Raw genomic sequence first — 13351 nt, forward strand, 5'->3', positions numbered from 1 at the left:
TAGACTTAAAGAGAAATATTTACTACACAAATGGATGTCAAAAGAAAGCCAGAGTAGCAATACTTATACTGGACAAAGTAGACTTTAAGCCAAAGACCATAACAAGAGATGAAGAAGGGCAATATATCATAATAAAGGGGACAATCCAACAAGAATATCTAACAATTGTAAATATCTATGCACCCAACATGAAAGCACCCAAATATATAAAACAATAACAAACATAAAGGAACTAATTGGTAATAACATAGTAATAGCAGGGAATTTTAACATCTCACTTATATCAGGTATCCAAATCATCAAGGAAGTAAAACTTTCTGATACTCTATAGAGAAAACCCAAAAGACTCCTCTAAAAAACTGCTAGAACTTATATATGAATTCAGTAAAGTCACAGGATACAAAATCAACATACAGAAATCTGTTGCATTTCTATACACTAAAAATGAAACAGCAGAAAGAGAAATTAAGAAATCAATCCCACTTACAACTACACCAAAAAAAAAAAAAGATACCTAGGAATAAACCCAACCAAAGAGGTGAAAGACCTTTGCTCTGAAAACTATACAACACTGATGAAGGGAAACAGTGATACAAAAAAATGGAAAAACATTCCATGCTCATAGGTTAGAAAAATGAATATTGCTAAAATGTCTTTATTACCTAAAGCAATCTACACATGTAATATGCAATCCCTGTCAAACTACCATTAGCATTTTACACAGAGTTAGAAAAACAACCCTGATATTTGTATGGAGCCAGAAAAGACCCTGAATAGCCAAAGCAACCTTGAAAAAGAAAAGCAAAGCTGGAGGTATCACTATTCCAGACTTCAAGTTATATTACAAAGTTGTAGTGATCGAAACAGTGTAGTACTGGCACAAAATATACATCAATGGAACAAAACAGAATACTCAGAAATAAACCCATAACTATATGGTCAATTAATCTTCGACAAAGCAGGAAATAATATCCATTGGGAAAAAGACAATCTCTTCAACAAATGGTGTTGGAAAAACTGGACTATTTCTTACACCAAACATAAAAGTAAATTCCAAATGGATGAAAGACCTAAATAAATGTGAGAACTAAAACCATAAAAATCCTAGAGGAGAACATCCCTTTGACGGTGGCTGTAGCAACTTCTTTCTAGAGATGTCTCCTGAGGTAAGGGACACAAAAGCAAAAATAAACTATTGGGACTTCAGCAAAATAAAAAGCTTCTGCACAGCAAAGGAAATGGTCAACAAAACTAAAAGGCAACCTACAAACTGGGAGAAGATATTTGCAAATGACATATCTGAGAAAGGGTTAGTATCCAAAATCTATAAAGAACTTATAAAACTCAACATCGCAAAAATGAATAATGCAGTTAAGAAATGGACAGAGGACACGAACAGACATTTTTCCCAAGAAGACATGCAGATAGCCAATGGACACATGGTCAACATCACTCTTCATCAGGAAAATACAAATCAAAACTTATCTTGATGATCACTGAGTAACATGGAACTGTTGAATCACTATATTGTACCCCTGAAACCAAAATTACATTTTATGTCAACTGGAATTTAAATATTTTTAAAAAACATTTTCTGAATTCTTTTGCTCATTGTGAAGCTTTCCACTTCAACAACGGACTCAATTCACATTAAACTGAAACTGTTCGTTTAATAACAAACAACTAACCTAGTTTATAGGATCTAAGAAAAATCTATTTCTACTTGGCACTAGATTCTTTCATAAGTTCTATCTATACTGGAATATTGTATGGATTTCAGAAGTTTTACTTTTAAAGGCACATAGTATAATTGTATAAGGGTATTTGGATTTTATTTTTACAGTAAAAAGGACTTAATAAATTCTACACACCATAACATTAACTTTTGGTTAAGGTTGACAACAATATGAACACAATTATTACAGATCTGACAAAAAGGTAATCAAGTAAAAATGATATATAAAACATAAAAGTGCTATAATCTCATTTGCTTATACATTCTTTACCATGAACACAAATCCCATATTAGCCTTTAGCTATGTCATATACTAATGGCTCCACTTAATAATGAGTATATTATTTAATATATCTCAATTAGTTTGCTGAAAACTTGGTCTTCAAAAGGCATATCAGTGCCTGAAAGGGGATAAAAAAGAGCTATAGGTAAATACAGAGAAAGTGACTAAAAAGCAGGTTGTTTATGCTGAACAATGAGATATATAATAAAAGTATATTTAATCATTACCTAATTAAAATAATTATTTACATGGGGCTATGAAGAAAATAAATTACTACACTATTTTGAAGAAACTATTTTCATTCTTAATATCCATTTGTTCACAAATGTACCATTATTTGGTCAACTATTCAAAATTAAATATGGATTAAACTTTTTAGACTAAGTAACAATACTATTTGTACAACTGCTACACAACGGTATCTTCCTTTTCTCATAATTACATGTTACTTATTTTCTCCCAGATAATCTATTATGCCTGGGGAGAAACCATAAAAATTGCTAATGTGGATAGGACTCACAACAGAATTTCATAATATCTTTCAGAACATATGTCTTTTAACAATATATTTATTTAGGCTAAAAAAAAAAAGAAGGGAAGACACAAATAGATATCATATAATCACCTAACTACACTATTTACTGTGAACTGAAACATAGTTTAAAACATCTAATATCTGGAGAGGCTGAACTCAAAACTGACTTCATATATGGCTTGCTCATAATGAAAATACATAAAACAGTAATTTTATAATAAAGAATATGGTAATGTTGCAGGGGTATTCACAGTTGTACCACATCTTATTCATTAATGTCACATACATTTATAGTAAATACTTAAAATATATTTAATTATTATTTTGTGCTTCCTGTTTACTCTTCAATGGCATGTATGGCCCACTTCAGATCCTTTCATCCTCTAAAGTTCATCAGAAAATATTCCCAGATCTGTTGATATTAATCTTGTCTAGTTTCATGGATGAAGATTTCATTATTTCTAACAGTTTCTTTTTAAAAAAAAAAATTTTTTTTGTTCTTAATGTTTATTTAATTTTGAAGGAGAAAGACAGAGCATGAGTGAGGGAGGGGCAGAGAGAGAGAGGGGGACAGAACCCAAAGTAGGCTCCAGGCTCTGAGCGGTCAGCACAGAGGCTTGCACTCACAAACTGTACAATCATGACCTAAGCTGACGTCCAACACTTAACCGACTTGAGCCACCCAGGTGCCCCTATTTCTAAGTTTCTTTTCCCAAATAATGGAAGTTCTGAAAAACCGGTTCCACTACTTCTGAGCTACTTAACAGCTGATTATACAGGATCTCTGAATGATACTGCCATTGGATCATCACCTTTTATAATGAAACACCTTAGTACTTGCCCTTTCTCCTGAAATATTTACATTCAAATACACAGGGCTAAATCAGAGCTTAAATAGTTGACTTCATGCAAAAAAAGTCTCACCTAAGGGTCCAATGTCCTCTTGAGCTCCATTTTCCTTAGTAATACAAAGTATAATCCAACATCTAAACAAACAAAAAGCCTCCTTAATCCCTTTTCCCTACCCAGTGCAATCCTGCGTGCTGTTGCACTCCGTGTAGGTTTTTCTGGCTCCAGTACCCAAGTCTTCTCATCGATTTCATCTGTAACATCCCAGAATGCTTTCAGTGATTCTAAGGCTGCCAAAAACTGACCGTAAATGCTTATTAAAGAGCTCTGTGAAAGACAGATAAAAGCAGAGTAAGTTGCATGACACTCGTATCAACAACAGATAATTTTTCACTTAAAATATCATTCAATTTAGAAATTTTAAGCTCTGTTTCACTTCAGCTAAAACTACCCTAGTAAACAAGAGTCAACTAACTGTCCCTGCTTCATAGCTCTTCACGTCCATTAGCATTAATAGAATTTTTTGCCTGTCATTGGGACTGTGCATCTTACCAGGAATAGTTTATTTTTTTTTTAATTTTTTAATGTTTGTTTATTTTTGAGAGAGATCACAAGCAGGAGAGGGGCAGATAAAGAGAGAGACACAGAATCTGAAGGAGGCATCAGGCTCTGAGCTGTCAGCACAGAGCCCAATGTGGGGCTCGAACTCATGAACCGTGAGATCATGACCTGAGCCAAAGTCAGATGCTTAACCGACTGAGCCACCCAGGTGCCCCAGGAATTGTTTTTTAAAGACCATATTTATTTTTATTATGATGTATTCTGTACTGTATTTACAGAATAGTAACTACTAATACAAGATGACATGTGTGTACTTTCTTAATGAATATACTATATACATATTGAGCATAGAGTCTATACAATTTTAGTATGAAAGTTGTCAAGTTATCTAGTTTGTGCAGTTATCAAGTTAAATGCAGCACCACTTGTAATTTGATTACACATTATTAACTTTACAGACTTAATTAGGCAAAGAGTATAAAAAGGTTCTACATATATTTTCTCTACAAGGTTTTTATTGATTAAATTCAAATAATAATGGAGTACATTTTTTTTGTAATATAGATCTATTAATGAGAATAATGCATCTTTCGGTAGGAGGGGAATAATGTTTAATTGGGGCTGAAAGTAGTGTTCCCTATTATCATAATCAATTGCAAATGTTTACCTGTTAATGCTTGTAATGAAACTTTACATATGTCATCCCTAGAAATGTCTTTTCTCACACACAGGTACTGTGTGGAGCACCTAAGCACTGCCAAATACTGATATAAATCCAGAAGCACTGGATTTAATAGAGACTATTCATTACTAGGAAGGCATCTGTGAATTCTATGAGGTTCTTTTTTTTTTTTTTTTTGAGGTAAAAAATCAACATATATCATATTAGTTTCAGGTGTACAGCATAATTCATTTGTATACACCGTAAAACAATCACAATAAGTCTGTCACACTATAAAGTTTTGAGAATTTTTTTCTTCCCTTGTGATGAGAACTTTTAAGATTTATTATTTCTTTTAAGATTCTATTTTCAAATATGGAATACAATATTATAGACTAGGTTTAAAATTTCTTCTGAGGCTAAACTTTTAGCCAACGTCTGAATTCAGTTATTTCAGACAATATTCTATGGGAATTAACTTAAATACATTTTCACTAATGATAAGAACTAAAGCCATTACTGATTTTAAAACTCAATTTATAATTACTTTCAACTGAAGTAAAGAGTTTCTCACAAAGTAGTATGTTTAAATGATACCAATACTTACTGAATATTTTATATAAAAAGCCATCAAAACTAAAAGTTTAAGAATTAAGGATCTTATTGTTTCAAATAAGCAAAACACATTTTAAAAAAATTACTGGAAATTCTACCAACATTATTTATCCAAAAACAGATACAAGACAACAATGCAAGAATACAGTATACCATGAGTGAGATGAAAAGGAAGTACTCACTTCCTTAAAGGTATATTTTGTACTCATATGTACTTAAGGAAAACCCATTTCATCCCATCACTTCAGTCAGGGTTCACACTTAGATGATATCATGGCTCAGTTTCACAAAGCTCGTTTCAACTCTTCTAACCTTCTATACACAGGGGAAAAAAGTAAGAGTAGTAACGAGAGCTTAATACCTGCAAATAACCTTTTAGGATCCCTTTTAGCATACCTGTTCTCTTCCAATGTGCCATACTTATCTATAAATTTAGATGCCAGAATCCGGAAATCAGAAACCAAACTTCCAAGTTTTGTTTTGACTTTACTATGGGCTGCACTTTATCTCCTCTTTCATTAAATGTGCCACAATTCTTTAGCTATGCAAACAAGAAACCAGCTGGGATCCCTGCAGATTGTTTTTTACACCTAATAAATTCATTAACTAAAGACCTGATTCTATTTTTAGCAAATTTCTTGATAACGCTATTTACCCTAATATTTTTATGTACTATTAGGATAACCCCCTTAAAAAAATAAACAAGTCCTTGCAGAGGACAGTAAAAAGTATATAAAATAACCCCCTTTTTCTTGTTTCCATATCCAGACATGTCATCACTATCTTCTAATACCCTACTGCGGAGTACCCTATCTAAAATGTAACACTGAACATATCAGTGTGCCTCATAAAACCATTTAAAACAACCTTCTAACTGGTTTTTCCCCCTCTAGTCATATTCCCCTAACTCCCATTATTTATATTGCAATTAAGTTGGTATTTGTATTCTGTAAACCTGATACTACCACTTCCTGGTTTATAACAAAACAACTTAAGTGCAGTTCTCAGTGGTATTTTTTCTTTGTAATACCACCACTTATGACAGCAACACAAACTCCAAAAGCTATTCAATAAATATTTGTTTAAGTAAATTGAAGTCAACTACTTGATATAAAAATAATCATTTATGACCTTCATCATTCTATTTATTAAGGCTACCGTTATTTACAAGTAGTTTGCAAATTATGTTTTATGTTACTGATTAAAACCACAGTTCTTTATCGTGGCTTGCAATTAACATTGTTTAACATGTATACATAGATATGTTTACACAGAGTAAATTGAAATACTTTCCATGGGTATATTTACTACTCCAAGCTTCAGTAAGCACCCTCTCTATACATGATCATTCCCAAATTTCTTTAGGCCAAACAGACAACTCCAGAACTGCTCAACCATCACTATATAGATAATCTCCACACTGCTAACAGACTTAATGCTCCACCCTGATCTCATGATCTTCCCAGAGAAATCCAACCCTCCTAGGTCCACGCCCCCCACCCCCCAGGTGACAGGGGATACTACCTGCCCTATTGTGCAAACCAGAAATCTAAGCACAGATTACTAGTTAACTAGATCACTAAAACAACCTTGCAACTAAATTTTCTTCCTTTAGTCACAGTCTCCTAAAACTCATTATTTACACTGCAATTAAATTGATTTTTGTATTCTGCAGATGTGATACTATAGTTTCTTTGTTTATAATAAGATATTGATCATCAGATACATATACAATAATCCAATTGCTGGACAGTACGGTGATTTTTTAATAGCTTTACTCAGATGTAAGGGATATACAAAGAACTGCACATATTTAATGTGTACAAGTTGATGAATATGAGCATGTGCGGTACAACCTGATACCATCATCACAATCAAAGTAATAAACCTACCCAACACTTCCCCAAAGGTTCCTCGTGTCTTTTTCAGGGGGTTTTCAGCGGGGACTTAACATAAGCTCTGTCTACCCTCTCAAGTTTTGAAATGCACAATACTGTATTGTTAAGTATAAGCATTATGTTGTACAGTACATCTCTAGAATTTGTTCATCTACCAGAGCTGAAACTTTACACGCACTGAACAACTCCACCCTTCCTCCACCTTCCAGACCCCTGGCAACCACTACTGTAGTCTCTGTATGTGTGAGTTTGACTAAGTTAGATACTTCATGTTAGAAACATGCAATATTTGTCCTGCTGTGACTGGTTTATTTCAGTTGGCATAATGTCCTCTAGATTCATCTGTATTTTTGCAACTGGCAGGATTTTCTCCTTTCAGGCTGTCTGTATATACTATCTTTTCTTACATATCACATTCATTTGTTGATAGACACTGGGATTTTTCCTGTCTCTTTGCTATTGTGATAACACTATAATGAACATGGAGGTACAGGTAGCTCTTTGAGATTCTGATTTTAGCCCTTCTGGATATATACTCAGAAGTGGGATTCCTAGGTCATACAGCAGTTATATTACTTACTTTTTGGAGGAACATCCACACTGTTTTCCATTGTTGCCATACCATTTTATACTCCCACCAATAGTGTACATACAGGGTTCCAATTTCTCCACATCCTGTAACACTTGGCATTTATTTCACTTTTTTTTTTTTTTTAATTTTAACATTTGTTTATTTTTGAGGGAGAGAGAGACAGAGACAGAGTGCGAACTGGGGACAGGCAGAGAGAGAGGGAGACACAGAATCTGAAGCAGGCTCCAGACTCAGCTGTCGGTACAGAGCCCGACGTGGGGCCCAAACTCATGAACCGTGAGATCATAACCTGAGCTGAAGTCAGATGCTTAACTGAATGAGGCACTCAGGCACCCCGTTTTTTTGCTTTGTTTTCAATAGCCATCCTAACAGTTGTACGGTGGTATCTCATTTTAGTTTTGATTTGCATTTCCTTGATAATTAATGAAGTTGAACATCTTTTTGTATCTCTGTTGGCAATGTGTAGGTCATCTTTGAAAAGTATCTGTTCAAGTCCTTTGCCCATTTTCTAACCAGGTTATTTGGTTTTTTGCTGCTGAGAGGTTTCTTATGTATTTTGGATGTTAACCCCTTATCAGATACATTGTTTTCAAGTATTTTCGTCAACTCTATAGGATGCCTTTTCATCCTGCCAATTGTTTCCTTTATTGTGCAGGAAGTCCCTTAGTTTGATACAGTCCCACGTGTCTCTTTTTGCTTTGTTGTCATTGCTATTGGTGTCATAATCAACAGATCATTATCAAGACTAATGTCAAGAAGTATTCCCCCTTTGTTTCTACTAGGAGTTTTATACTTTCAGGTCTTATATTTAAGTCTTTATTTTGAGTTAGTTTTTGTGTACAAATGCAAGGTAAGGGTCCAATTTCCCTTTTTCATGTGGATATCCTATTTCTCAATACCATTTGTTCAAAAGACTCTTCTTTTCCAAAGTCAGTACCATAATGTCTCTTTCCTTTCTCTCCATTTGTAACAGATCTATATTTTTAAAATCTATAATTACCTATTTCACTGTAAACCCAAGAAAAGTTAACCAAAAACCAAAATAGCCACACAGTATTTTCACAGTGACATCCTCCATTTGAAAGGAGCAATGTCCACTTCTGGCATGCCTGACTGTAAACGGGGTTCTACTTAACACAGTTCTACTTAAAACTAATTCTGCATTTTGAACAGAAAATGAAAGATCCAGAGAAAATGGCAGTAAGAAAAAATACAACAATAACCCTGAAACTAGAAGTCAGTTGGTAATTACAGAAGTACTAAATTTTAAATCCTAAAAGTCATCATCAGATTTTGCTAGTCACATGAGGTAGATTAAAAAAAGCCAAAAAAGGTGAAAAGTGGGACACAAACATTAATCTTAGAAATTTCAATGAACTTAAGAGGTAGACATTAAAACTATTACATCAGTAAGCTATCTGAAAAACTAACAGATTTTTCTCTAACTGCTTATCATTCACAAACTCTTACTCCGAATTGATTTCCCTACTGAAATTGAAAAAGAAACATTTATAAATCCTATTTCTAACAATGTCATTAAATATTCTATATACATCATAAATGCCAAAAGAGTGCACTATAATATGACCTAAATTAGTAACAAAGTTAAATATTTTGCAAGTTTTCTAAAAAATGTTCAAAAATAAAAATTGCCAAGTTCTTTTTTTATTTTATTTTAGAGCGTGTGAGTGGGGGGAAGGGACAGACGGAGACAAAGACAGAGAGAATTCCAAGGAGGCTCCAGGCTCAGCACAGAGCCTGAGGTGGGCCTCAATCCCACGACCTCAGGGCCAAGACCTGAGCCAAAATCGAGTCACATGCTCAACCGAACGAACTACCAAGGTAGTTTCCCATCTCACCAAAGCTACCATTTTAAGGTTTTGGGGGACTTTTTGAGGTGGGGGGTAGGCAAATTTGCAATGTGCAAAATAAATTTAAAATTGAATCAAAGAAAAACTCAGGAAAAAGTAAGAATACGAATATTAAGAGGTAACATTTAAATAAAATATCAAATGTCAGTGAAGATGTAAACAACCTAAACTCTCATATGCTGCTGAGCATGTAAAATGGCATAACCACTTTTGAAAAGATCAGACACCTTCTGTAAAAACTAAATCTATTCCTATCTTAAGACCTAGCAATTCCACTCCAACAGAAGTGAAAAGATATGCCCATAGTAAGACTTCTACAAGAACATTCAGAACAGTTTTATTCAAAGAGCAAAAAATCAGTACAAGTCCAAATGTCCATTAATAAGAGATAGAATTAACTCCAGTATATTCATGTAATGGACTACTACTCGGGAATAAACAAAATAAAAATTGTGACACATGTCACAACATGGATGAATTTCAAAAATATGCCAGGTGAAATGAGGCTATCTACAAAGAGAACAGTGTCCACTTCTATTTATATTAAATCTGGTACAGACATAAATAAGGCATGGTTCAGAAAAATCAATACAATAGTATTTACTGGGAAGAGATAAAAGAGCCAAGATAATGGTAATGTTCTGCATCTTGAAAATGGACTGCATGAGTATATTCATTCACAGAAACTTATGCTACACTTAGGATTATTCATTTCATTGTTTCCAAATTTTACCAAGACCTAAATTCTAGTTAATGCAGACATACTGAAGTATTTTGGAGAAAGATCTCAGACACCTGCAAAATATTTTGAAAGGCACCAAAACTCAGATACACTGATGAATGGAGAGATGCACAAATGGAAAGGTAAGTGACAAAGCCAGAATAGTGAATATTAACTGTAGAATCTAAGTGGTGGATATAGGAGTATATTCACCATAAACTCTTTCAATGTTTTGTGGGTTTTAAAATTTATAGTAAAATAATGGGGGGGGGGTGGGGAGGGATAATTACATAATGTGTAAATTATTCATTGTAACTGAGAAAGTTAAGTTTGTTGAATTAGGTTAGACTAAATTTTCATTTTTTTCAAATATTCAGTAACATTTAATTCTTTACAGCTACATATTTAGATAACATATTCAGACCCTCTCCAAAACAAAATAAGAATAGGTCTTCCTAGACAAGAAGCTCACTGTATAAGGCAAGTTATAATCTTTGAAAAGTCTGTAAGAGATATTCTTAACCAGAGAATCAGAAGTTTGGGTTAAAAAAAATACATCTTTATTTTCTTTAAGTAAAATTTAGCACTTATTTCAACTACAGATACAAAAAACAAAGAATAGAAATAGTATCAATACCTGTAACTTTCTATACAACTAACATTATATTGTAATCACCTAGGGAAATTGAACACTAATATCTACAGTCCATTGTCAGTCATTACTTTTTAATTAATCTTGGTTCAATGCAGCCTTGGCATTTGGACTTCTAAAAGATCCCCAAATGATTCTAATGTACAAAGTTAAGAAACAATGATAGAACAATGAAGAATAGCCATCCTTGTCATAGTCCGACACTTACAGAATCATATTTCTAAAAGATTTAAACAATTCATGTAGCAAGAGACAAAGAAGGGCATAATGACAAAAGGAACAGTCCAACTGGAAGTGTCTATGCACCCAACATTGGAACACTTAAAAATATAAAGCAAATATTAACATACAAGAAAGGAGAAACTAATGGTAATACAAGTAGAGGACTTGAACACCTCACTAGCATCAAAGGATAGGTCATCAAGAGAAAAAAAAATTCAACAAGGAAACAGTGACTTTAAATGACACATTCAACCAGATGGACCTCACATTTATATACAAAACATTCCATTCAGAAACAGCAAAGTACACATTCTTTTTCAAGTGCATATAGAAATTCCTAAAGAACAGATCACATATTAGGCCACAACACAAGTCTCAATAAATTTAAGAAAACTGAAACCATATCAAGCATCTTTTCCAACCACTATAGTGTGAAACTAGAAATCAATTACAAGAAAAAGTCCGAAATGAACGTAATATGCATCAAGGCTAAAAAACATGCCACTAAACAGTAAATGAGTCAACCAAAAATCAAAGAGGAAATTAAAAAAAACATATGGAGAAAAATGAAAACACAATGATTCAAAATCTTTGGGATGCAGCAAAAGCTGTTCTAAGAGGGAAATTTATAGCAATACGGGTCTACCTCAAGAAATCAAGAAAAATCTCAAACAACTTTACACCTAAAATAGCTAGACACGGAAAAATAATGCCCAAAGCTAGAAAAAAGAGAAGGATAAAGGTTGGAGCAGAAATAAATGAAATCGAGATTAAAAAAACAGAAAAGAGCAATAGGACCAGGAACTTATTCTTTGAAAATATAAACAAAATTGATAAACCTTTAGCCAGACTAATCAAGAAAAAGAGAGGACTCATACAATTAAAATGAGAAATGAAGGAGAAGAAATAACAACTGACACTACAAAAATACAAAGGATTAAAAGAATATTATGTAAAACTAAATGCCAACAAATGGGATAACCTGGAAGAAATGAATAAATTCCAGGGCACCTGAGTGGCTCAGTAGGATAAGCGTCAGACTTCAGCTCAGGTCATGATCTCATGGTTGTTGAGTCTGACCCCACATCAGGCTCCCTGCTGCCAGCCTGTCAGCACAGAGCTGTCAAGCTGTCTTTCTGCCCCTCCCCCACTTGCACTCTCCCCAAATAAATTTTTAAAAAAGAAATGGATAAATTCCTAGAAACACATAATCTTCCAAGACTGAGTCATAAAGAAATACAAAATTTGAACATACCAGTTATTACTAATAAAATTGAATTGGCATTCACAAAACTCCTAACAAACAAAGGTTCAGGACAAGACAGATTCACTGTTAAACACTACCAAACATTTAAAGAAGAGTTAATATCCTAATCTTCTCAAACTATCTCAAAAAACAGAAGAGAAAGAGAAGCTTCCAAATTCATTCTATAAGGCCAGCATTACCCTGATACCAACACCAGACAAAAACACTACAAAAAGAGGAAACTGCAGGCCAATATCTCAGATGAACACAGACTAAAAGTCCTCAAAAAATATTAAACCAAATTCAACAAAACATTAAAAAAAATCATTCACCGTGATTAAGTAGGAATTATTTTAGGATGCAAGGTAGTTCAAAACTCAAAAATCAATGTGATACATCACATTAATAAGAGAAAGGGTAAAAATCATATGATCATCTCAATAAGATGCAGAAAAGCATGTGACAAAGGCTTCTGACATCCATTTATGATAAAAATTCTCAACAAAGTGAATTTAAAGGAAACATATCTCAACATAATAATGGCCATATGTCACAAACTCACAGACAGCATCATACTCAATGGTGAAAAAGAGAGCTTTTCTCCTAAGATCAGAAACACGACAAGAGTGTCCACTCTTACCACTTTTAGTTAATATAGTACTGGAAGTCCTAGCTGCAGCAATCAGAAAAGGAAAAGAATTAAAAGCCATATAAAATTGGTAAGGATGAAGTAAAACTGTCACTCTTTGCAGATGACATGATCCTACACATAGAAAACCCCAAAGACTCCACCAAAAAACTATTAGAACTGATAAATTACAGGATACAAAATCAATATACAGAAATTAAGAAAACAATATCATTTACAATTACACCAAAAAAATTAAAAACCCAGGGATAAACTTAATCG

At 33.5% G+C, this 13351-nt stretch overlaps 1 protein-coding gene across 5 annotated transcripts in view; it reads right to left on the reverse strand.

Annotated features, from left to right (window-relative positions):
- Positions 1–13351, reverse strand: part of FANCL (FA complementation group L) — an 87568-nt gene that overhangs the window by 7616 nt on the left and 66601 nt on the right. For all 5 annotated transcript variants that reach the window (XM_053200627.1, XM_053200629.1, XM_053200625.1 and 2 more), the window contains one exon: positions 3579–3729. In XM_053200627.1, coding sequence (XP_053056602.1) covers positions 3579–3729 — 151 coding nt within the window. The remainder of the gene's footprint in view (positions 1–3578; positions 3730–13351) is intronic.

The sequence above is a fragment of the Acinonyx jubatus genome, chromosome A3 (assembly GCF_027475565.1).
Source record: "Acinonyx jubatus isolate Ajub_Pintada_27869175 chromosome A3, VMU_Ajub_asm_v1.0, whole genome shotgun sequence".
NCBI lineage: Eukaryota > Metazoa > Chordata > Mammalia > Carnivora > Felidae > Acinonyx > Acinonyx jubatus.